This window comes from Megalobrama amblycephala, linkage group LG3 (assembly GCF_018812025.1).
Source record: "Megalobrama amblycephala isolate DHTTF-2021 linkage group LG3, ASM1881202v1, whole genome shotgun sequence".
NCBI classification, from domain to species: Eukaryota; Metazoa; Chordata; class Actinopteri; order Cypriniformes; family Xenocyprididae; genus Megalobrama; species Megalobrama amblycephala.
Window position 1 is genome coordinate 42,986,998 of NC_063046.1, and position 25,811 is coordinate 43,012,808.

Consider the following 25,811-nt stretch of genomic DNA (forward strand, 5'->3'; position numbering starts at 1 on the left):
GGCCCTGACATTTGTATTATGTTCACAAAGTTCACATCATTTGTGGGGTCAACTTTTAATGACTTTGAAATTAAATTTGACAAAATGTTAAGAAGGGTCATGGACCTTTGTTTTTATAGCCCTGTATGATTTTATCTGTAATAGATTTATAACTTTGTAGACCACACAGTGCTTTATTACTCTACAATACACATATCAACCAAACATTAAGGTCATTCTATAATGATTCATGAGGTGATATCAGAACAGTGGGAATTATTTGCCCTCTATTTACAAATAGATTATGTTGGAATTGTTGACACATTTGAGTTCAGGAAAACTCCTATGAATTTGTCAGTACATATATTAACTAAATGACTGTCATTTAAATAAGCAAATAAATAATTTAACAAATAAAAATGTACCTATGCATGAAGTAACACTAAACATGATAAACAGCGACATCTGGTGTCTAAATGAGCGCTATGAAATAAGCAAACAAAACAATTACAACGCCCATGCATTCACATATAAAAGCATACTTACATCTAAGTTAATATATTATTACATTGCAATGCTCACCTTGCTTGTAGATAGTTTGCTCTACGAGTAAAACCAAGAAATATGCGTCTGTATGGTTTAAAAACACAATAACACGATAATAAAGGGTTAGTTCACCCAAAAATGAAAATACTGTCATTAATTACTTACCCTCATGTCGTTCCACATAAGACTTTCGTTCATTTTTGGAACACAAATGAAGATATTTTTTAATGAAATCAAATAGTTTTCTGTCCCTCCATGAAGATCCAACGCAACTTACACATTCAAGGCCCAAAACGATAGGAAAGACATTGTTAAAGTACTCCATGTGACTCCAGTGGTTTAACATCAATTTTATGAAGAGATGCGTACGGAGCCCCGCACAACAAAAACTTAAATCGTGCGCACGATTTACTAATTCGTTCCCTCGATTTACTATTTCGTGTGCACGTTTTAGTAAATCGAGGGAACGAATTAATAAATCGTGCGCACAATTTAGCCTATTATTTTTTTCCTGCATGTCATGTCCAGGGCACCGTAGATGCGAGTGCTTCATATGCGCAAAAAACAAAACAAAACAAAACATAATTTACCACTTTTTATGAGAATATTGATCTGCAACAACGCACGTTTACGAGCAAAACGACGCATGCGTGTTGTGTTCACGCAAGAGCTGACATTGTGGCGAACACTCTTTTGTAAATAAAGTGGTAAATTATGTTTTTTTGCTCAAACAAAGCACACACATCGCTTCATAAAACTGAGGTTAAACCACTAGAGTCACATGGAGTACTTAAAGAGTTAGTTCACCCAAAAATGAAAATAATGTCATTTATTACTCACCCTTGTAAGACCGGAACACAAATTAAGATATTTTTGATGAAATCCGATGGCTCAGTGAGGCCTACATAGCCAGCATGACATTTCCTCTTTCAAGATCCATTAATGTTTGGAGCATAATGAATCAGCGTGTCGAATCATGATTCGGATCGCGTGTCAAACCGCCAAACTGCTGAAATCACGTGACTTTGGCGCTCCGAACCGCTGATTCATAACGTTTCGAAACTTCCTGAAGCAGTGTTTTGAAATCGGCCATCACTAAATAAGTCGTTATTTTGTTTTTTGGCGCTCCAAAAATATTCTCGTCGCTTTATAATATTGATATTGAACCACTGTACTCACATGAACTGATTTAAATATGTTTTTAGTACATTAATGGATCTTGAGAGAGGAAATGTCATTGCTGGCTATGCAGGCCTCACGGAGCCATCGGATTTCAAGCAAAATATCTTAATTTGCGTTCCGAAGGTTAACGAAGGTCTTACGGGTGTGGAACGACACGAGGGTGAGAAATAAATGACATTATTTTAGAATTTTTAATCAGTCCCCGCTTTTCCGTTTCAGTTGAAGGTCATCAGGGTGTAATTCTTCCTCCAGTCCAGTGTGCGTCGTGTGCGTCACGCTGAAGCGCCACTGTGAGTAACACACGAAGCAGAAGCGGAACAAGCGGTGCAGCGTCCATGAAACTGGCGTGCTGAGCAACAGAAAAAACAATATTTTTCCCATAAGTATTCGGATTTATTGATTGAAAATGCCGGACTTAGCGGTAGAAAAGGTCGTCGTTCATCCCTTGGTGCTACTGAGTGTCGTGGACCATTTTAACAGGTAAATATGAGTGTTGTGATGGTGCTGTGGTAAAACTGTTAACTCACTGTCATTATGTGTCAATGAAAGTAGCCGCTACAAGCTAAAGGCTAACTGGATACAGTCACAGAATAAGTAAAAACATGAAAAGAAACACTATTTTTAGAGTTTATTCATTGCGATAGATATATTATGGATATTAACTTAATAACATTAAAGTTTATGTTATAACGTCGTCTTGTAGAGGCACAGATATGTGACTAACTGCAAGTCAGATATGATTATTAATATGTTGTGGATCATTTTACTCTCAAGTAGGGCTGTAAGTTATCCAACAATGAAAGTCGAATACAATTTCAATAATAAACCAAATGTATTGCTCGTTTTCTTAGTATGTGCTTCATTTATTGTTGATATATGACATATATCTATCTATATTAGTATAGAAAATGCATAGCTTTCTGAACAGGCTGTTTCTCTGTTTGTAATCCTTGTCTTTGTTTCACAGGATCGGTAAAGTTGGCAGTCAGAAGCGAGTTGTGGGGGTTCTGCTGGGCTCATGGCATAAGAAAGTGCTTGATGTGTCCAACAGCTTCGCTGGTATGTTTGCATCTCTTGGTGTAAAATGCATTTGTTTCCTGGTGAAAAATATAGTGTAAGTAATGTTTAGTAATTGTGTGGCAGTGCCTTTTGATGAGGATGACAAGGATGACTCAGTTTGGTTCCTCGACCACGACTATCTGGAGAATATGTACGGCATGTTCAAGAAAGTCAATGGTAAGATTGCTTAACTATACACGTCAATGTTATATTTTATGCACTTGTATGCTTTATTGAATCTGTTATGCCATTGTTATAGATTGTGACCTCATATCCAAGGTCTAATGGAGTCATGGTGTTATTTCTTTCAATTTTAGCAAGGGAGCGAATAGTTGGGTGGTACCACACGGGCCCAAAGCTGCACAAGAATGATATTGCCATAAATGAGCTCATGAAACAGTACTGCTCTAATTCGGTATGTAATTCTGTTTATTTTAATACTGTTTAGCTTGGTCTACACTGTATGTACCGGGGTGAAAAGCATGTCTGGGTAATGTTTTATTCTAAAATAAAAACAGATATAATATTTTGCATAAAATTAGAGAAAAAAGTATTTATTTTATATATATTTTTTTCATTATATAAAATAAATATTTCATATTATTTTGTGCTAAAATATTCCTTTTATCTATAATAATATTTTTGTTTATATTTTTTACTAATACAAATTACATTTTAAATAATTTGTATTAATAAAAAATATAAACAAAATCATTGTTCTAGTACTATTTACTTAAAGCGATACTAAATTTCTCCACCGATACGATTATTCAGAATGATAGCTTGGGGGTTCTGCATTTTATACCTTCTTTTAAATTAATGATCATTTTATTATAATTAATCATTAAATTTTAAAAGAAATGTAAATAAAAACTTTATTCTCTCCATTTCATCAACTAGTTTCAGAGTAACTGGTATCAGTTATAAACTCATTACTCAATTTAATATTAACATGCATTAACTAAATTCTGAAGAATAAATTAATATTTCTTAACTTTCTGAATGTTATTAATCCATATAATAACTATTAATATTGAACATCAAACTGGTTTCTTTACACAAAGCCCACATGCAGTGCATTTTTCCTGCCCTCTTCTGATTGACAGGATATATGCAGCTGTTTTTAAACTATCGGCCGATAGCGTGAAAATTTGCTTTTATCGGCCGTTACCAATTATTGGCCGATATATTGGTGCATCTCTAGTTATTAGTCATTAATGTTTTACTGAATGCTTGAATTACAGGCAGTACAAAAAATATTACTATGATGTATAATTTACAACTGAAGTCTTGTATTATCTATTATTATTATTATCATTATTATTATTATTTTGATTTACAGTAATGGGATTTGGCAGAGGATATTAAATTGTAATGAAAATAATGCCACAATACAAAATCTAAATGTTTCTGGAAATAGGCTTAATTTTCTTCATGCAAAATATAATTTCCTATGTTTTACTTTTGATTTTGGGTTGGAATACGTTCTGTTCATGTTCTTGACATGTTTCATGAGGTTCACCCACCATACAGGAGAAACGGCTTCATTTAAGCTTATTAAAATCCTTTGTGTTTCCCAGGTTTTAGTCATTATTGATGTGAAACCCAAAGACCTGGGGTTGCCAACTGAAGCTTACATCTCAGTGGAGGAAGTGCATGATGTAAGTACTTGTGTAGTTCTGTTATATATTATGTTATGTTTAAAGTCTCTCATGCTAATTGTTGGCATTATTTTTTTGCTGAAGGATGGAACTCCCACGTCTAAGACGTTTGAACATGTGACCAGTGAGATCGGAGCAGAAGAGGCGGAGGAAGTGGGTGTAGAGCATTTGTTGCGGTAAGACAGACAAACTTGTACATTATCTGATTCATTTTACATGTATTAAAGTGCCCCTATTGTGCTTTTTTGGATATTACCTTTCATGTAGTGTGTAATATAGCAAGCTGTTTGTGAATGTAAAAGGTCTGCAGACTTTGAAAGATCAAAGTGCATATAAATGTTAGAGAGACCGAATCCTTTATTGAACCATTTCAGACACTGTGAGAAAAGAGGTGATTCCCTAATGTATATTATGAGAAAATTAAAGTGTGTTTTTTTTTTTTTATCTTGGATGCATGTAAACATGTTGTAGGAGACTCCAAAACAACATTAGGAACCTTTAAAATGGCACATTAGGGGCACTTTAAAATATCTGAAAGCAACCTAGTTTATTTATTCTCTTGATGATTTCTTGCAGTGATATCAAGGACACAACGGTTGGCACTTTGTCGCAACGCATCACCAATCAGGTGCATGGGCTGAAAGGGCTCAACTCCAAGCTGTTGGATATCAAGAGCTACCTGGAGAAGGTTGCAACCGGCAAACTGCCCATCAATCACCAGATCATTTATCAGCTGCAGGACGTGTTCAATCTGCTGCCTGATGTCAACCTGCAGGAGTTTGTCAAGGCCTTCTACCTTAAGACCAACGACCAGATGCTTGTGGTCTACCTGGCCTCGCTCATCCGCTCTGTAGTGGCTCTCCATAATCTCATCAATAACAAAATCGCCAACCGTGATGCAGAAAAGAAAGAGGGCCAAGAGAAAGATGACAGCAAGAAAGAGAAGAAGGATGAGAAGGATAAAGATAAGGACAAAGACAAGGACAAGGGAGACTCTACAGCCAAGAAAGAGGACAAAAAGGAAAAGAAATGAACCTGAACTGGCATGAACTTGGGCTTACACAATCTTGGCTGAATAAGGGAGGAATTCTGTGTTTTTTTTGCCTCCTCGTTTAACAATCTCCAGTCTAAATTGGGCATTGTGTCTGTCTTTTTGATATAAAGGACTTATGTTCTGTTTTGATTAAAAGAGAGAGAGAAATTCATTGCAAATTTTCTTTCATTTTTTTTCATGTTTTGGTCCTGATCAAGGTTGACCTATTTACACTATAGTCCCATTATTATACCATCAGAATATCAAGACAAGTGTCCAGTGTTACAGCAAAGTCCAACTGCAGCCATGTAATTGTGTCATTGTATTTACACTCATGAGATTTTTTTTTTTTTATTATAAAAAGCAATGACAAACAAGCTCCTGTGGCCTAACCTGTTTTATTTTGTTCACTACATGCAAAGCGTACAATTTGTTACAAGTTCACAAGTTTTTCTCAAAACACGTCTACTGTAAAGTTCATTTAAACACGTTTCTCCTTGCTAGTTTATAAAAGAACATGTTTCAGAAATAATATCCTCTATAAAAATGGTACATTTTGCTTTTCCTGAAAAGAAAATTAAAGTTTGATCAAAACTTCCATGTGTTATTTCTAAATTAGAAGAATTCAGCTACAGATATTAATTTTCTTTCTGCTGATTAAGTAACTGAAGACAAAACGGTAGATAGAGCAGGAGGTCAGTTTGTACATGCATCACAGGCCAATGGTGAGGACTAGGTATTCTTGTCACTATGATGAGTTTCTTCTTCTTTCTTCTTACATTTGATCCCAAAAAGACTGAGGATCTTCACCAACATCAGGTCGACGATTTCCTCTTCCTCAGAAGGCTGAGTATTAGAAGAGTCATTTCAGTTATTATAACTTAAACCACAGTGACTGTTTCTTCTTACAACTTACCCTGATCAGCCACAACATTAAAACCACCCGCCTAATATCGTGTAGGTCCCCCTCGTGCTGCCAAAACAGCTCTGATACAGTGAGGCATGAACTCCACAAGACCTCCTAAACGTGTCTTGTAATATCTGGGACCAACATATTAGCAGCAGATCCTTTAAAGGGTTAGTTCACTTAATAATTAAAATTATCCCTTAATTTACTCACCCTCAAACCATTCTAGGTGTATGTCTTTCTTCTTTCAGCCGAATACAGGCGGAGTTATATTAAAAAAATATCCTGACTCTCCCAATCTTTATAATGTCAGTGAATAGTACCCGAGATTTTACCCGAGGGTTAATAAAGGCCCTCTGAAGTGAAGCAATTGTTTTTTGTTAGAAAAATATCCATATTTATAACTTTATAAAATATAATCACTTGCTTCCAAGAACGGCCGTACGTGAGTCTAGTTCCGACGGAAGAGTGACCCCGGAAGCGCAGAGGATAGAGCAAAACAAAACACCGGTCATGACTTAGAAGTCTAAAATGAGAATTTTTAAAGAGAAAAGTAGGAGGATTTTGATATAAAAGTGGAGCTTGAGTTTGTTACCCTGCCCTATTTGTTAATTTGTTCGTCAAAGCTTATGCTACTCCGACGTCCTACGTCATATGTAAGAGGTCACTCTTCCACCGTAAGTTGACTTGCGTACGGCTATTACCGGAAGCTAGTTATTATAGTTTATAAAGTTTCAAATATGCATATTTTCGCTACAAAAACCCATCTCTTCACTTCAGAAGGCCTTTATTAACCCACTGGAGTCGTGTGGATTACTGTTATGATGGATTGATGCGCTTTTTTGGGATTCAGAATCTAGGGTACTATTCACTCCCATGGAAAAACCAGGATTTTTTTTTTTTTAAATATACCTCCGATTGTGTTTGGCTGAAAGAAGAAAGTCATATACACCTAGAATGCCTTGAAGGTGAGTAAACCCTTTAAATCCTGCAAGTTGTGAGGTGGGGCCTCCATGGATTGGATTTATTGGTCCAGCACATCCCATAGATCAGGGATGGAGAACTTCGGTCCTGAAAAGCCACTGTCCTGCAGGGTTCAGCTCCAACCTTAATAAAGCGTCAAAAAAGTCTTCAGAGTAACTAGAAAGCTACTGTCAGGTGAGTCTTTATCAGGGGTGGAGCTAAACTGCAGGACAGTGGCTCTTCAGGACCGAAGTTGCCCATCCCTGGCACAGATGTGCAATCGGATTGAGATCTGGGGAATTTGGAGGCCAAGGCAACAACTTGAACACTATCATGTTCCTCAAACCATTCCTGAAGCAATTTTTGCAGTGTGGCAGGGCTGTACATGCTCTGCAACGTCTTTGCATCTTTAGGAATTTGGTACATGTAATAATATAATAAATGTTATTCACTTCAACTCTCAGTGGTTTTAATGTTGTGGCTGATCAGTATAGCCGCATTTACATTACATGGTTCAAGTGACCCAATTCCGTTTGAACTTTTTCCTCTCATGTGGCACAGATGGGATATGACCCACAAACATGTAAGCAGGAAAAAAGCACATGGATTCCAAAATTCTCAGATCAATTTCAGGCCTCATTCATATGTGGAAATAAATCTGATATGAATCGCATATGTGCACTTGCGTCTGCCATGTAAGCAGACAGATCGGATATTCCTATCAATGCGAATTGTACGTCATTGAAAAAGCAACAGTGGCGAATGATGTCAACTCAGCTAAACATCAATTGTGATCACATGACACTCAACCCAATGTTTTACTGACCTTTAAAGATGGTGTGGAAAGAAAAAGATTGTATTGTCATTTTATCTGTGTCCATTGCAAATCGTGTAGTTTTTACTTCCTTTTCGGCCTAAGCTTTTCTGGGTCAGTACGCCTACCTTGGGCTGTTTCATCAAGTGTATAGTGTAAATGCAGATATGGATATGGGTCACTTTTAAAAGAAGATATAAGTTGGTCATCAAAAAACAAAATTGGATATAGTCAACAAGTTGGAATTGGGCATCAAGACCTGCAGTGTAAATGTGGCAGCAGTTAGACTAAAATATGAAAGTGACTCATATGACACCTGGTGATCCTTCTGTTCTTCACCGAATGCCTCAAGGATGACTGAGACAAAGAGGGTCAGTATCACAAACGTAATGAAGATGACACAAGTGGAAATGATGAGAGCGCCGAGCACGGGATCAGAATCCATCACCTGTAGAGATAGCATGAAAGCTGTGATAAAGCAAAAGCTTTTCAGTGATACTTTACAATAAGGTCTAATTTAGTAACATTAGTTATTGCATTAAGTAACAATAAGCAATATATGTTTGCAGCATTTATTAACCTTTTTTTCATGTTAGTTAATAAAAATTTTCTTGTTAATGTTAGTTCATAACACATTAACTAATGTTAATACAATTTTTGATCATTAACTATGATTAATAAATAATGAAGAAGAATTGTTCAAGGTTAGTTCATGTTAATCTTACTGTAAGGTGTTACCAGCTTTTCTGTGTTGCTTTCCAAGTTTGCCTGTAAATCATTTCACGTACCTCATCATAATTGAAGATGCCAAACTGCAAACTGAAGATTGTCCTGAACGCATCTGGGAACGTTTTGTATGAGTACAGCTTCCATCCAAATATTAGATTGCACTATTGAAAACAAATACACAGTATTAATTCTTAAAAAAAAAAAAAAAAAGATTGAAACGCACCTAAAATGAAAGTCTATGGGGCAGCCATTCAATGTTTGCTGCACAGACTTCAATTGTAAGTGTGTTCCTGTCAAAAGGCTGTGCTGTATAATGAATAAGTCACGGCTGAAGGCGTTGTTAGGCACGACGCAAAGCAGAGTGACTGCAACCCCTTCAGCCGTGACTTATTCACGATACAGCACTAGCCTCGAGTACCTTATTGCTTTTATAAAACGGTTACCACACAATACAAATATTAAAGCCAGAAATATGTATGAATGCAACTTTCATGAAGTAAACTTTTCCTAAAAGCCTTCCTTCCGCCAGGAAAAAAAAACGTGAACAGAACAGAAGTTACATTATATCACCAATAGATGGCGGCAAAGACTGTCTTTATGAGTGTGTCAGACAGAAAAGACTAAATTGTTGTGAACAGGGAACAAGACGCAACTGACAAATGCTTTGACTAGCGCTGTCAGCCACGGGAAAACCCCTTAATGTTAAAAGGACAAGATAATACATCGGACATTTAAACAGATTTTTTATTATGAACATAGGACTGACCTGAAGGAAAATGCTAAATATGAATGCAGGTAATAAACTCACTCATGCAATCTTTTTCTCATAATACTCTTCTACATAATGCAGTGAGCTTCAATGAACAATATCAATTGAGAACAAACAGTTTACGTTGCTAAGAGTGGTTGCTAAGGGTGTAAGGATACACAGAACCATTGGGTGAAGCGGTCATAGCCGTGTTTTATCAGAATCAAGGACAGGAAACTGAGGAACAAGTAGAAATTGTCTGTGGTACTGTGGCTGCTTATAGAGCTAAAAGGTGGCTTGCAGTTTTTTTTAATAGCAAACCACAACCATCCAATGAACCAATCAATTTTCGATGGACAAAATCAAGTCCCGCCCTACATTTTTTTCCTCGTTCAAGAAGCCGTTTCACTCACATATACATCACAATGGGGGGAAAAAAAGTTTATCATAACTTCCGTTTCATGCTGACTTTAACTGTTATTGACTGTAGAAAGTTGTTGCCCCTTACAGTGAGAGAATAGGCCATGAGGATAATGAGGATAACCACAATGAAACTGGACATATCGTTCCATGCCCGCTGCAGTGAGGAGGTGATGAGGTGTAGTTTAGGGTTGAGTCTCAGCAGATGCCAGAGTTTTACACAGGCCAGAAGGACCAAGAAAGCCATGAGATATCCCAGAGTAACATCTATGACAGCCGTGTCATGGAAACTGGGAAACCTGCAAGACAGGAATAGCATTTTTACCATGTTCAGTTCACTCATCCATCCATCCTCCAAACCGCTTGTCCTATGTAGGGTCGTGGGATGTTCAATTAATGTTCACATCAAAACATTAGAAAGAAAAGACCTACTTACTGATCTTTGTGTTTCTGGTAGTATTCAATGTCTTTGTCTCCCTGCACGGTTCTCTTGATGAACACTGATAATGAACTCCAACTTAAAATGATGATGGCCAGGTCTAACAGATTCCACTTGTTTTTGAAATATGCCCATTTCTGCCGCTTCAACAGCTTTCCCTGTTCAACCCCAAATGTGAATGGTTAATTACAGTGCACTCCACAATTATTGGCACCCTTAGTAAACATGAGCAAAGGCGGCTGTGAAAATAAATCTGCATTGTTTATCCTTTTGATCTTTCATTAAAAAAATTCACAAAAGGAAAACAGTTGAAAGTGGGGGGAAACTCACATTATGAAATAAATGTTTTTCTCCAATACATGTTGGCCACAATTATTGGCACCCCTAGAAATTCTTATGAGTAAAATATCTCTGAAGTATATTCCCATTCATATTTACATTTTTTTAGCACACCAGGGTGACTAGGAGCATGAAATTGTCCAGCTATGACTTCCTGTTCCACAGGAATATAAACATGAGGAAACACAAATGCCAAATTCCTGTAATCATTCATCACAATGAGTAAAACCAAAGAATATAGTTCTGATGTTGCAGAAAAAGATTGTTGAGCTTCACAAAATAGAAGTGGCTGTAAGAAAATACCTAAAACATTGAAAATCCCCATTTCCACTATCAGGGCAATAATTAAGAAGTTCCAATCAACTAAAGATGTTACAAATCTGCCTGGAAGAGGACGTGCGTCTAAATCGTCCTAATGTGAAGTGAGGAGGAAGAGTTTGAGTGGCCAAAGACTCTCCAAGGATCACAGTTGGAGAATTGCAGAGATTAGTTGAGTCTTGAGTCTCAGAAAGCCTAAAAAAAATGATCAAACAGCACCTACATCCCCACAAGATGTTTCAAGAAAAATCCTCTTCTCTCATCCAGAAACAATCTCCAGCATATTCAGTTGTCAGACAAGACTGAAACTTCAAACGGGATCGGCTTCTATGGTCAGATGAAACTAAAAAAAGAGCTTTTTGGCAGCAAACCCACCAGATGGGTTTGGTGCACACAGGGGTAAAAAGTACCCCATCCCACGGTTAAATATACTGCTGGATCTTTAATGCTGTGGGCCTATTTTTCTGCTGGAGGTGCTGGACATCTTGTTCAGATACATGGTATCATGGATTCTATCAAATACCAACAGATAAAAAATCTACTAGTGGATCTACAATCCACTTCTGCTAGAAATCCAATAATGGGCCGTGGTTGGATCTTCCATCAGGACAATGATCCAAAACAAACATTCAAATCCAACACAAAAATGAGTCACTGAGCACAAAATGAAGCTTCTGCCATGGCCGTCCCAGTCCCCCGACCTCTGAACCCTAAAGAAAATGAGTGAAGTGAACTGAAGAGAAGAAGCACCATCATGGAGCTGGAATCTGAAGGATCTGGAGAGATTCTGCATGAAGGAATGGTCTCTGATGTTCTCCAAACTCATCAGGCATTATAGGTGAAGACTCAGAGCTGTTATCTTGGCAAAAGGAGGTTGCAAAAAGTTTTGAATAAAAGGGTGCCAATAATTGTGGCCAACGTGTTTTGGAGAAAAACATTTATTTCATAATGTGAGTTTCCCCCCACTTTCAATTATTTTCCTTAAATGAAAGGTTAGAATTTTGTGAATTTTTTGAATGAAAGATCAAAAGTATAAACAATGCAGATTTATTTTCACAGCTGCTTTTGCTCATAATTACTAAGGGTGCCAATAATTGTGGAGGGCACTGTATGAATTCAACGAGCATGGCAATTTAAGGAACGGTTCACCCCAAAGTTCAGTTTCTATCATTATTTACTTAAGTACTTCTTTATTCTGTGAAATAAAAGATGTTTAGACATGATGTTCAAGCTGCTCTTTTCCAAATAAAGAAAAATAATGGTCAGTCATGCTCCAAAAATAATAAAAAAGGAATCCTAAAAGTCAAAAAGCTCATATGTACTACATTCCAAATATTTCAGTTTGTTCCTCACAAAAAGCTGATGTTTGGTTTAAGAGAAGTTGAAACATAGAGCACAAGTCAGAAATTCATTCTACTGTTATTGTACTTTTATTGTTTCTTTTTATCAGTTTTGGAGCTTGACAGCTCCTGGTCATGCTTCAGTTTCATTATACTGAAAAGAGCTGCGTGAACATTCTGCTCTGACTAAAAACAGAAAACTTTTTATGCGTTTTGGCCGTTCATTTACACAACAACAGCGTTTTGTGGATCTGAAAACACAAACTTTTTAAAACGGGATACAAAGTGCAAGTTTTTGTGAAATTGTGAAAACGGTGACGTCATGCGAATGCATATTTCATGTTCAGTCTAGGTGTGTAGTGTTGCTTTACAAAGTGACATCGCCAACTACTGGCCTGGCAGCAGAATGCAGCGATTTTCGCAGATCCATGTGAACGAGGATCGCTTTGACAGCATTGTCGTCTGTACGGGAAAAGCGCAAAGGAGAAACTTTTGTTTTTAGTACATCGTTGTTGTGTAAACATATCCTTAAAGGGATAGTTCACCCAAAAATAAAAATTCTGCCATCGTTTACTCACCCTCATGTCATTCCAAACCCGTGAGACTTTCGTTCATCTTCAGAACACAAATGAAGGACTTTTTGATGAAATCTGAGTGATTTCTGTCCCTACATTGACAGCTACGCAACTACTTTGACACTTTAAAAAGTTCATAAAGAGATTGTAAAACTAATCCATATGAATTGAGTGGTTTAATCCAAATTTTCTGAAGAGACTCGATCGCTTTATATGATGAATAGATTTAAATTAGGCTTTTATTCAAATTTTTACTATGGGGCTGTTGAATGCTCAAATCTGATTGGTTGATCAACGTTCTAAGGTGTGCAATTATTTTAAGGGAAACGCACGGCTAAAATAGTTCTAGGCAGGTCTTGACCGCATTTAAAGCTCCATATCACTTCGCCAAATGATTTCACTTATTTCAAAAGGTCCTTACAGCCTACATCCGCAAAAGAAACCACCGACCAAGCAAATAAATATAGTAAACTATAGGATGAAAACGACAAATTAGTGTCATGGTTTTTGCCACAAAATACGTTTTATTGTGTCCCAAAGGTGCATATTCGCTCTCTCTCTCTCTTTCAAACGTACAAACATACTGTATAACGTTAGTATGGACACACACTCGCACAGATACGTTTTGTCAGCACTGCTCTGATGAATTAATCAGTAAAATGACTCACCAGAGAGGTAATAACTGTGCAATTCTTGAGGTAGGTAAACTTAAAGTTTCGTTTCGCTATTAGTAGAGACACTGCTGCCGTGAGAGACACACAGACTCAGCTAGGCTAATTCACATATGCTGCTTAATCTCTCTCTCTCTCTCTGAATTAATTAACTGCGTTAATAAGTGTGTTAATAACTGTATCAACTGTATTATTCTGCTATCAAGGCTCAAGCTGGGATGAGATGCATAAGAAATTAGTCCCACACACAAGAGTGTTTTAAGGACAAAAACCTGACAAATGTCTTGAAATACACAATTGAACCTGTCTTGAGGTGTGGTAACTGTAGTATAAGCGGAATAATTGACTTCAGGCCGTTGAATTCTTAAAAAATAATGCTCACTCGAGGTGTAACGGACACTCCGCTTCGCCTTACCACCTCAGGTGTGCATTATTTTCGAAGAATTCAATGGCCCGTCGTCAATTATTCCTTACATAAACATTCATCAACGCACACATCAGTTGTGGTAAACTGAAGCTCAAGCATGTTCGCTTGACATGCAATAACCAATGAGGTCCGTTCTCGTGTTACGCAGCACATTTGAGCTTCTGTAAGAGGTTTGTTCGCGCACATCAAGCAGGTTTGGTTGGGCTTTATGTTCGCTGATCAAAGTTTATATGGGAATAAAAGCCTAAATCTGTTCATCATATAAAGCGATCGAGTCTCTTCGGAAGATTTGGACTAAACCACTCAATTCATATGGATTAGTTTTACGATCTCTTTATGAACTTTTTAAAGCGTCAAAGTGTCAGTTGTGTATCTGTCTATGGAGGAGTCAAAGAGCTCTGAGATTTCATCTAAAAGATCTTCATTTGTGTTCTGAATATGAACGAAAGTCTTATGGGTTTGGAATGACATGAGGGTGAGTAAATAATGATAGAATTTTCATTTCTGGGTGAACTAAAGGTTCTTTATTGGCATTGATGACTCCATGAAGAACCTTTAACGTCTATAGAACCTTTCCATTAGCACAAAACGTTCTATATAGTCGAAAAATATTCTTTAGATTATTAAAATTTTCTTCACATAGGAAAAAAATGGTTCACTGAAAGGTTCTTTGGGGCACTCAAAATGGTTCTTCTATCACATTCGCTGTGAAAACCCCCTTTTGGAATGTTTTTGGAAAGTCATGTGGATTTGGAAAAACTTGAGGGTGAGCAAATGATGAAAGAATTTTCATTTTTTCTATTCCTTTAAAAGTTCAATGAAATGATTCTATCAGAGAGCTGACCTGCAAAAACATGTAGTAGACGATGAAGAGGAAATAAAAGACCTGAGAGGCCATGAGAACCGACTGAAAGCCACCTGTGGACTGGTAGAGTCGGACACTCTGCACCACGCTGTGAAACTGAAATGCACCTGTAAAATAAAAAGTGTAAGCTCAGCTTTGCAATAAAACATGAAGGTTTTATATGAATGGGAATGATTGTTCTTTTCCCTCACCCACAGCAGTGCTCTCCAGTATCAGCGTGACAATGCAGAACAGATTGACATTCGCATTGTACACCGTAAACTCTGTAAAAACCGCCCTTGTGTACATATCCAGCCAGGTGGAGTTAAACAGATATTGAAGCTTCCTGTTGGTTGAAGGGAGGTATATTGTTAGGATAGTATGCATAAAATGTATTAATTAAATAAACAAATAAATAAAAATGTATTAAAGCTTAAACTTATGTTAAATTCATTTACCTAAACCTGAGTGATTTTTTGTCCCACTTAGGACTTAAATACATCATTATATGCTATATCATAATTATTTATTGGCTTTGAAATATGAAGTGTGCTCCTGAATGTACTGACAAGCATTTGTGCTAAACTAAAATATAATTTAATGTAATTTCTATTGAAATAGATGGTGAAATTGCAGTTTAGTACATTTAAAATATATGAAATTTAAATGTAATTTAATGTGGCTTTAGTGTGTTAGTGAACACATCAAAATCAGTGTGCTGCTTTAAAACATGACAAAAGATTATTAAAACATAATGATGTAAAATGTACATTAAAGTAAAACTGTTCATTTTACATTATTACACAGTGCATTTTAAGTGTACTTAAGTGTGTTAAGAAACATTTAAAGTCTAATCTCTTTTAAATGCATGTAAGTGGACTTTTATTGCATTAATATTATATTGGGAATATAATAAAATCAAGAAAACTAGATTTAAACAATAAGACTAAACGTGTTGAGCTATATAACAATAATTCGACTTCTGTCTATAAATGTAACCAAACAGTCGTTCCCTTGTCTAATAAAACATGTAATATATTAAAGTGGTTTCTATAAAATAAATTCAGAAATTGAGGGTAATGAGGGTATGATGTTACTCTCGGACAGTCGGACGCGTCCATGTCCTGGTAAAAACTGCTTATTTCTATGGATTTAAACATTCTTGGAAACACTTGGGATGATATCGATACACAAGTCATCAAAATATATAACACTGTTCTAGTGGTTTTTGGATATTTTAATCCAAAAATCCAACATATTGTGCCTTTAATTAAAGCCCTGACAACAACATAGGGCCCTATTTTAACGATCTAAACGCAAAGTGTAAAGCGCACAACGCAGGTGCACTCAGGGCGTGTCCAAATCCACTTTTGCTATTTTAACGACGGAAAAACGGTCCATGCGCCGGGGCGCATTTTTTAAATGGGTTGTCCCTATTCTCTTAATGAATAATGGGCGTAACGTTCAATAAACCAATCAGAGTGTCATCTCCCATTCCCTTTAAGAGCGAGATGCGCTCGTGCCATGGCGGATTGCTATTTACATGGCGTACACGCGATGAGTCAGTTAATATATATGTGTGTGTATTGGCACGATTGTTCAATTAATTAGCCAATTTCGTTCATCATTATAAGTAGTAATAGGCTGAATTGAAAATAGGTAGCCTAATTCTAATACACGCAATGACTATTCATCATTACATTTTTATATTTATGTAGACTACACAATAATATTCTTTTACACTGTAATCCTTTTGTTTTTAATATTTGGCATGTTTGTGTGATGCGCATCTCTGTGTGTAATAAGCAAAGTCAACGCGCACTGTGGACGCGCCCAGAGGCGCAGTTTCTACCAACGCGCTCTAACAACAAAATATTGCCCCATTGACTTTAGACTTTAGACCAGGTTTGAGTTGGTCTATGGCGCAGTCTATTTTCAGCTCCTTAAAATAGCAATGCGCCGGCAATGCGCCTGAACACACCTCTTTTTTAGACCAGCACGCCCATGGGCGCACTAACTGGCGCAAATGCATTTACTAATTTAAGGACGTGGCGCTGAACAGGAAAACGCGAACGGCGCCGGACACAATTTAGCAAACACACTTGCGCTGCGCCTTGCGTCGCATTGCGCCGGGTGTATTATAGGGCCCATAGTGTCGGCCCAGATCTGGCCCACATCTGGTCCATGTGTAATCCAGATGTGGGCCGGATCTGGGCCACACTATGTAGTTGTCTGGGAGGTAAAGGGTAACATTTTCCTGTAACAATACATTCTGCTATCCCAATTCAGTGTGCAGAGTCACCTAATAGTGAAATATATCCAAAATCACACACTTCCCTACTATATACAGTAGTATGCAAAAAACAGTATGCGACAAAAGAAGTATGTCTGAATTCACAGTAGAGTAAGCAAAAAGTACCAGGACCTACTACTTCTGGCTAGATTCTGAAGTGTGCATACAATGGACACTTTACTATCCCATGAGGCCAAATGGGAGAGGATTTTTTTATGAAACGTAACTGACGTTGGTAGGTCACATGATAACGCCAGCATGGCGAATGTAGTACATCCTGATTACATTCATACTATATAGAACATACTTTTTTAGCGATCATGAAGTAATTACTTATTCAAAATAAGTACCTACTCAAGAGAGTATGCGATTTTGAACGCAGCCACTCTGTTTGGTCCAACTAAAATGGAGGTCGTATTTATGCGATTACTCACCAGCTCGCGTTTTGCAGGTCAGAACCGAGGTCCATGACATAGCCTCCTCCTCTATAAAGTGCAATCATACCCCAAACGGGGAGTGCTTTGAGCGTGGACTGGCTTTGGTACTGCCAAGCTGTCACGGTGTCCTCAGAAGCATTTACAAAATTAAACTCTTCCCAACCTGGACCGTAAGAGCCCATGTCCTCATTTTCCCAAGAGTAAGGGGCATTGCAGTGGGGAACCGCGTGACGCATGGACTTAGCAATGATACAAGAGTCTCTCGTCACCCTAACTTGACGAAGACGAGCTGTCCCAACAAGTTTTGAGTTTCCATCTGTTATAAAGCCTTGAAAATAAAAATGAAATAGTCATTAAACACATCAGTCAATAATGCAGTCATTTACTTGAGCTCAATGGGTTGAAACTAAAGCTCTCGAGATCCTCCTGATAGATTTTCACCACTATTTGGATAGTGTAAAATGCGAAGAAGATTTGTAAGAAAACCAAATGGAGTCCTTAGTGGTCCACGAGTATCTTAAATACCAATTAAAGAAGATTACTGTGCACTTGTTATATTCTTGACAAATCAAGATAATGGAGCTACCTGGATATTCTCCGAACAGGTTACTAAGAAGTACAGTATTAGCCCAGGTGAACACATCATTGTGGTTCATACTGTCTGAAATGCCATTGCTGAAGCTCTGCCGGATGTGGTGAGTGAGGTAGAATCCATTTTCATCTCGCTGACCGTATGCCACCAAGAGCAGCATCCACAAGAACCCCAGAAAAACTGCAAAGGAAATAAAAGTCTGCGCTCAACCGTTCTTTCACATGGTCATCGGCTGAAAGGGAACCGTTGTTTTTTCCTACCTAGAATCTCCATGATGAGCGCCCGTGCTTTCTGCTGTTTGACCATGTTTCTCCTCAGCTTTTCAATATCACTGGAAGGTGGAGGCTGATAGAAGCTGTGTGAACAATCCCTCTTAGCAAGTCGCACTCCATAGAGACCATCTATTGAAGAGATCATAATTGAATGTAACAAATCAAAAAAAGATCTGATTAGGCTCTTCAAAAATAATATGAGAGACATTCCCTTATGAAAAACAAGTGAAGAGTTCCATTGCAAAAACCTCTAAGTCCATCTGACATCTTTTCTTTTAAAGGAGCAATTTTTTTTTATCAGGTTCCTATGTTTAGGTTCAGTAATTTCACTGTAATGACAACAAAATGGTTATTTGTCAGTTATTAAAGGGTTAGTTCACCCCAAAATGAAAATTCTGTCATTTATTACTCACCCTCATGTTGTTCCACACCTGTAAGACCTTCGCTCATCTTCAGAACACAAATTAAGGGTAACACTTTATTTTAATGTGTCCTTGTTACACCTTGTTACATGTATTTACTATATTATTAACTATAAATTAGGCATAATTACATGTAACTGACTATAAATCAACCCCTAATCCTACCCTAACCCTATAGTAAGTACATGTAGTTAATTATTATTACTCAGTACTTAAATGTATAATTACACTGTAATAGGGACACATTAAAATAAAGTGTAACCAAATTAATATATTTTTGATAAAATCCGATGGCTCAGTGAGGCCTGCATTGAAGTTAATTTACACTTTCAGTGCCCAGAAAGCTACTAAAGACATATTTAAAACAGTTCATGTGACTACAGTGGTTCAACCTTAATGTTATGAAGCGACAAAAATACTTTTTGTGCACCAAAAAAACAAATAACGACATTCAACAATTTATTCAACAATATCTAGTGATGGGCGATTTCAAAACACTGCTTCATGAAGCTTTACGAATCTTTTGTTTCGAATCAGTGGTTCGGAGCGTGTATCAAACTGCCAAAGTCACGTGATTTCAGTAAACGAGGCTTCTTTACATCATAAGTGTTTCAAAATTTCAATGGTTCACGTGACTTTGGGAGTTTGATACCTGCTCTGAACCACTGATTCGAAACAAAAGATTCGTAAAGCTTCGAAGCTTCATGAAGCAGTGTTTTGAAATCGCCCATCACTAGATATTGTTGAATAAAGTCGTTATTTAGTTTTTTGCCGCACAAAAATTATTCTCATCGCTTCATAACATTAAGGTTGAATCACTGTAGTCACATGTTTTAAATGTGTCTTTAGTAGCTTTCTGGGCATCTGAAAGTGTAAATTAACTTGCTGTCAAAGGAGGCCTCACTGAGCCATCGGATTTTATCAAAAATATCTTAATTTGTGTTCTGAAGATGAATGAAGGTCTTACGGGCGTAGAACGACATGAGGGTGCGTAATTAATGACAGAATTTTCATTTTTGGGTTAACTAACCCTTTAAAATGTCTTATTTTCAAAAATGTCACTTTAGTCTATTTACTTGTATTTAGCAAATTTGACTGTCTTTTGTGTGGCAAAACCAGCTAAGTCTATGTGTGCTTTTTTTGCAAGTCCACCACTTTGGACAATAAGACATAGTAAAATGTCTGTTTCTGTCAGTTTTACAGCAGCAAAAGGAACACTTGCTACTCGCGAAATCCTGTCATAATTGCCACTGTAATGATGAACAAATCATGACTCAAATACACACTGTCATTCATCTTGAAATCAAATCATTCAATTCACATCTTCCGATTGGTTCTTCTGTGGACTCAGAGGCTTGTTGACAAAGGGAAGTGGTGTTTAGCAGTTTCTGCCAATGAACCAGTATTTTCTGAATGGGCTGACGCTGGGATTTAGCGGATTTGAAGCAAAAAAAGTATATGATGAACGTACACTGGGGTTGCTTCTCAATTCTTATTTACCTGTGCAAGTGGTTGTTTTCTTACGTAAAGCGTCGATAAGTTCTGCATCCTCAAAATTGATTTTTTTCACCACCAATGCAAAGAAAATTGCCAAACAAAACACCTGCCAAATGAAATGCACAATAACAGAGTCAAAATAAAAAAATAACATTGTAAATACATAGCATTTTGACTGCAGCTCTTTACCTTTACGGGCTGGGTGAAGAAGAGGCTCTCAGTGAAGGACATCGCAATGGAGATTATCCAACTGATCGAGAGATCCTTACCGTATTTCAGTCCATACAACATGGTAAAGTACCCTGACACCACACTTGTGGCTGCAACAAGAAGCCAACCCACATACACAAACCACCAGGGCAGACCCTTCCTGCTGCTGCTGTCTTTTTTAGGGCTCAAGCTACAGGTCCGCTGCTCAGTGATGGGTCTGGAGGAACGGTGACTCTCCAGCAGTTTTTTCATGCTCTGGACCTGCAGTAAAACCTGGCTGTAGCTCCCAGGCCTAGAAAAGCCTGAAGGCCCCAGCAGCTTCACTTCTCCCTCCAAGTTTTCAAGTTGTTTGGACAGATGATGGCTGTAGGCCCAGAAAACGGAGGAGGTTTCGTTTTTGTGTATGAAGTGCTGTTGTTCAATGAGGTTCTGCAGCTCTGACAGTAAAGTGCTGACGTCTGCCTTAACAGGGTTCTTCTCTGTTTTCGGGACGGGGCATCTCATGGCATTTCCAAACAAGTATGTGATTCTCTGTATGTCCTAATGAAAAATGGTTACACTTTATTATAAGGTGTCCTTGTTACAGTGTAATTATACATTTAAGTTATGAAAAACATTAATTAACTACATGTACTTACTACATAATTAGGATTAGTTGCTTGTTGTAATTATGCATAATTTATGCATAATTTTATAACAAGTACATGTAAGATGTGTAACGGACACTGTAAAATAAAGTGCTACCGAAAAATGATATGTACATTTTGGCCAAATAATGTGGCAATGAACACATCAAGTAATTACAGCATAACCACACTCAAGATTATAACCACACTTCAAGGTTTATGAATTTCAAATGTATAGTAAAATTCTATAAAATTGAAATGAATAATCTTCACATATTAATCATTTTATGAATTAAGAATTTTAAATTAGTTAAAAAAGGAATTGACATTTCAGTTTATATGATTTCGTATTCATAAATTTAAACATATTTTCATTTTTTTTTTTTTTTTTATGAATAAACATAAACTGAAACGTACGGAAGAGGATTAGGGCCAAGCAATAATAAAAAAATAAAACCATCTCGAGATTAAAGTTGTTAAATTTCGAGAAAAAACTTGTTAAATTTCGAGAAAAAAGTCGAAATACAATGTTGAGAATAAAGTTATTAAATTACGAGAAAAAACTCGTTAAATTACGAGAAAAAAGTCGAAATACAATGTTGAGAATAAAGTTATTAAATTACGAGAAAAAAATAGTTACATTTCAAGAAAAAAGTCAAGATAAAATGTTGAGAATGAACTCGTTAAATTTCAAGAAAAAAGTAGAGATAAAATGTTGAGAATAAACTTGTTAAATTACGAGAAAAAACTTGTTAAATTACGAGAAAAAAGTCGAGATAAAATGTTAAGAATAAAGTCATTAAATTACGAGAAAAAAGTCGTTAGATAATGAGAACAAATTCGTTAAATTATGAGAAAAAAAGTCGTTAAATTTAGAGAAAAAAGTCGAGATAAAATGTTGAGAATAAACTCATTAAGTTACGAGAAAAAACTTTCGTAAAAAACTCTCGTAACTGACTTTTTTCTCGAAATTTAACGACTTTTTTCCTCAACATTTTATCTCGACTTTTTTCTCGAAATTTAACGAGTTTTTTCTTGTAATTTAATGAATTTATTCTCAACATTTTATCTTGACCTTTTTCTCGAAATTTAACGAGTTTATTCTCAACATTTTATTTTGACTTTTTTCTCGAAATTTAACAAGTTTTTTCTCGAAATCTAACAACTTTAATCTCGAGATGGTTTTATTATTTATTATTGCTTTGCCCTAATCCTCTTCCATAGAAACGGATCCCTTCCCTTGTTCCAATAAGATATTTTAAATATTTTATTAAGCTCATTTTTTTTACTCATTTTTTAATTCATAATATGAATAATAAGGATTTTTCGATTCAATTTTATGGAATTTTACTATACAATTGAAAATCGGAAATCTTAAAAAAAAAAAGCCTTAAACAATTTTTTGAGTGCATGTTTGTTTGAGGTCACTGGTTTTTTTTTAACTTTTACTTTTATTCAGCAAGGATGCATTCATTTGATCAAAAATGACACTAAATAATGTTACAAAAAATCTATTTCAAATAAATGATGTTCTTTTGAACTTTCTATTCATCAAAGAATACTGAAAAAACAATGATTTGCAGTTTCCACACTATAATGAGCAGCAGAACAATTTTCAACTGTGATGATAATAAGAAATATATCTTAAGTAGCAAAGCAGCATATTAGAATGATTTCTGAAGGATCATGTGACACTGAAGACTAGAGAACTGGCTGTTGAAATCCAGTCAATTGAATAAATACAATTTTGAAATATATTTGAGTAGAATTCTAATAATATTTCAGAATATCACTGTTTTACACTCTTAACAATAAAGGTTCCAAAAGGAGATTTCCGATGCCATAAAAGAACAGTTTTGAGTTCCCCAATGAACCTTTAAGTGAACAGTTCTAAAAAGAACCATTTTTTCTTCATGTGAAGAACATTTTATTAACCTGAAAAACCCTTTTTCCATTATAAAGAACATTTTGTGCAATGGAAAGGTTCTAGATGTTAAAGGTTCTTCATGGAACCATCAAGTGCTAATAAAGAGTGTAGGTACATGAATATAGTAGACATGCTATACATCGGTTACCATTGCTAGCTGAATTGCTTAAACATACTGTACTTTTTTTTAAACAAAAATAATGTGCATATTTAATTAAACATGCAGGACTTACATTAATAAGAAAATCTACTGTTAAAGTGTTCTCAAAATGTGGAGAGAAGGTTTCATCCGGGATCTCTTTCTCTATCTGAGGAGGCTCAGGCTTCTTATGTGCCTTTTGTTTCTTTGTCTTCTTTTTTCGGGGACGTGAGTGTCTGAAGATTCCCACAATTAGTAGGTTGACGGGGAACACAATGAAGGAGCTCTGGATGCCAATCTTCACCTGACTCCAGGTCAGTTTAATCTGGCCTTTGGATAAAAGAGAATCAAAGACCCACCAAACATCAGTTATGACTAGAGCTGTCAATCAATCAATGAAAATGTTCAAATATTTATATGATATTCTTTTTTAATTATTATATCATAGGACATGACGTTATTCAAAGACAAGATTACACTATTGTGGCATGACAAGTAAATCTCTGAATAGACATTAGAAAAAGTGGCTCTAGAAACAATAAACTGCTTTATTTCCATATCACTGAACATAAGTAGGACTATTATATGATTATGTTACGGTAACACTGTATTCCGATAGTTCACTTTAGACATTCTTCTAACTATAAGTAACTTTGCAACTACATGTCAACTTATTCTACTAATACTCTGATGAGAGGTAGTTAACATGTAGATGCAAATGAATGAAAGTTAGTTGATATGTAGTTGTAGAATATCTAAACTGAACTACTGAAATAAGCATAACCGCTATTTTTTGAATCATACCCATATCCATGTTCTGCTCCGTGGGGTCTGTGGGGATCCCGTAGAACATGATACTGGCCAACATGGAGCAGAGCAGCACTGAGAAACAGCACGAGACACGCTGCACACGGGTGAAATGACTGCTGGGCGGTCGACTGACCACAGAGTACCAGATGTGGCCGTCACAGAAGTCTGTTGTTGTCTTCATAAAGAATAAGTTGCTGCAGAAAGGAAAGTCTTTTAGTTGCGTTTTCAAATGCATTTTCAAAAGCACTGCGAGATATGAGCTCACCTGAAGCCTTTCATGTCCATCTCTGTTGCTACAGGAAACACTCTTTCAACAGTACAATCATCTATATCGACAGCCAGCCACGAGCTGCACAGGAAGTGCCACTTCTGCTCAGTCTGCAGGTCTTCAACCATCACAGAGTTAACATACCTGAGAAATATAAAATGTGTTTTTTTTTAAACTGTAAGCCTACTTGCAGATAATATATTTTTAATGAAATAATAGGCCACTTAAATTTATAGTTCACCCATTTTTGGGTGAATTTTCATCTTTGGGTGAACTATCCCTTTAAGTGCAATTAAAGAGAGTCCACTTTTTTTCTTTATGGTGCATTTAAAATCATTGTTGTGCTTTAAAGTACACTTATTTTGATGTGTTGACTAACATACTAAAGCACATGTAAAGTACTTGATTATTTTAACTGCAGTGTTCAATATTACTTTTAAAGTTAATATATTTCAAATTGTACTAAATTGCAACTTCATCATTATAAATGTGTAATTACAAATATTTAAATACATGACATTCAAGTTTCAATAGAAATGACATTAAAGTATATTTTAGTTATGCTTGTCAGTAACTTCAGCAGTGCACTTTAACCATATTTCAAAGACAATAGAAGTGATTATGAAATTACATGTAAAGATATACTTTAGTCCTACTTAAAGGGTTAGTTCACCCAAAAATGAAAATTGTGTCATTTATTACTCACCCTCATGTCGTTCCACACCCTAAGACCTTTGTTCATCTTCAGAACACAAATTAAGATATTTTTGGCAGTTTTTTATCAAACTGCCAAAGTCACGCCCCCCAGTGGTGAACCATGAACCATTGAAATTTCGAAACACTTATGACATGAAACTGAACTTAAATCACATGACTTTGGCAGTTTGATACGTGATCCGAACCACTGATTTGAAACAAAAGATTCATAAAGCTTTGAAGCTTCATGAAGCAGTGTTTTGAAATCTCCCATCACTAGATATTGTTGAATTAAGTCTTTTTTTTTTTTTTGGTGCACAAAAAGTATTCTCGTCACTTCATTACATTAAGGTTGAACAACTGTAGTCACATGAACTGATTTAAATATGTCTTTAGTAGCTTTCTGGGCACTGAAAGTGTTAATTATCTCACTGAGCCATCGGATTTTATCAAAAATATCTTAATTTGTGTTCTGAAGATGAACGAAGGTCTTACGGGTGAACAACATGAGGGAGAGTAATAAATGACAGAATTTTCATTTTTGGGTGAACTAACCCTTTAAGTGGGCCAAAAAACACTTTGAAGTTCAGATAATTGCATTTAATATCAATTGAAACTATAATACATT

General features: G+C 36.3%; 2 protein-coding genes across 2 annotated transcripts in view; one reads left to right on the forward strand and one right to left on the reverse strand.

The window, feature by feature from the left end:
• Window positions 1-1,962: 1,962 nt before the first annotated feature.
• psmd7 (proteasome 26S subunit, non-ATPase 7) lies at window positions 1,963-5,837 on the forward strand. The gene is made up of 7 exons (XM_048185570.1): window positions 1,963-2,187; window positions 2,675-2,766; window positions 2,851-2,943; window positions 3,084-3,181; window positions 4,347-4,427; window positions 4,512-4,603; window positions 5,004-5,837. Exons 1-7 carry the CDS (start codon window positions 2,114-2,116, stop codon window positions 5,458-5,460), a joined length of 987 nt encoding a protein of 328 aa, XP_048041527.1. The 5' UTR covers window positions 1,963-2,113; the 3' UTR covers window positions 5,461-5,837.
• Window positions 5,838-5,850: 13 nt separating this feature from the next.
• Window positions 5,851-25,811, reverse strand: part of pkd1l2b (polycystic kidney disease 1 like 2b) — a 41,397-nt gene continuing 21,436 nt past the window's right edge. The window contains 15 exon segments of the mRNA XM_048185565.1: window positions 5,851-6,306; window positions 8,461-8,592; window positions 8,933-9,034; window positions 10,130-10,340; window positions 10,478-10,638; window positions 14,995-15,122; window positions 15,207-15,340; window positions 17,722-18,052; window positions 18,311-18,496; window positions 18,577-18,717; window positions 20,511-20,613; window positions 20,697-21,257; window positions 23,504-23,739; window positions 24,214-24,413; window positions 24,485-24,631. Coding sequence (XP_048041522.1) covers window positions 6,193-6,306; window positions 8,461-8,592; window positions 8,933-9,034; window positions 10,130-10,340; window positions 10,478-10,638; window positions 14,995-15,122; window positions 15,207-15,340; window positions 17,722-18,052; window positions 18,311-18,496; window positions 18,577-18,717; window positions 20,511-20,613; window positions 20,697-21,257; window positions 23,504-23,739; window positions 24,214-24,413; window positions 24,485-24,631 — 2,887 coding nt within the window. The 3' untranslated portion in view covers window positions 5,851-6,192.

What these genes read in the sequence shown, in the direction of transcription:
- psmd7 (XM_048185570.1), top strand. Translation starts at nt 2,114, where the DNA reads ATGCCGGACTTAGCGGTAGAAAAGGTCGTCGTTCATCCCTTGGTGCTA. An exon ending in TGTGTCCAACAGCTTCGCTG is followed by an intron (nt 2,767 to 2,850) that starts GTATGTTTGCAT and finishes ATTGTGTGGCAG; the next exon opens with TGCCTTTTGATGAGGATGAC. An exon ending in CAGTGGAGGAAGTGCATGAT is followed by an intron (nt 4,428 to 4,511) that starts GTAAGTACTTGT and finishes TTTTTGCTGAAG; the next exon opens with GATGGAACTCCCACGTCTAA.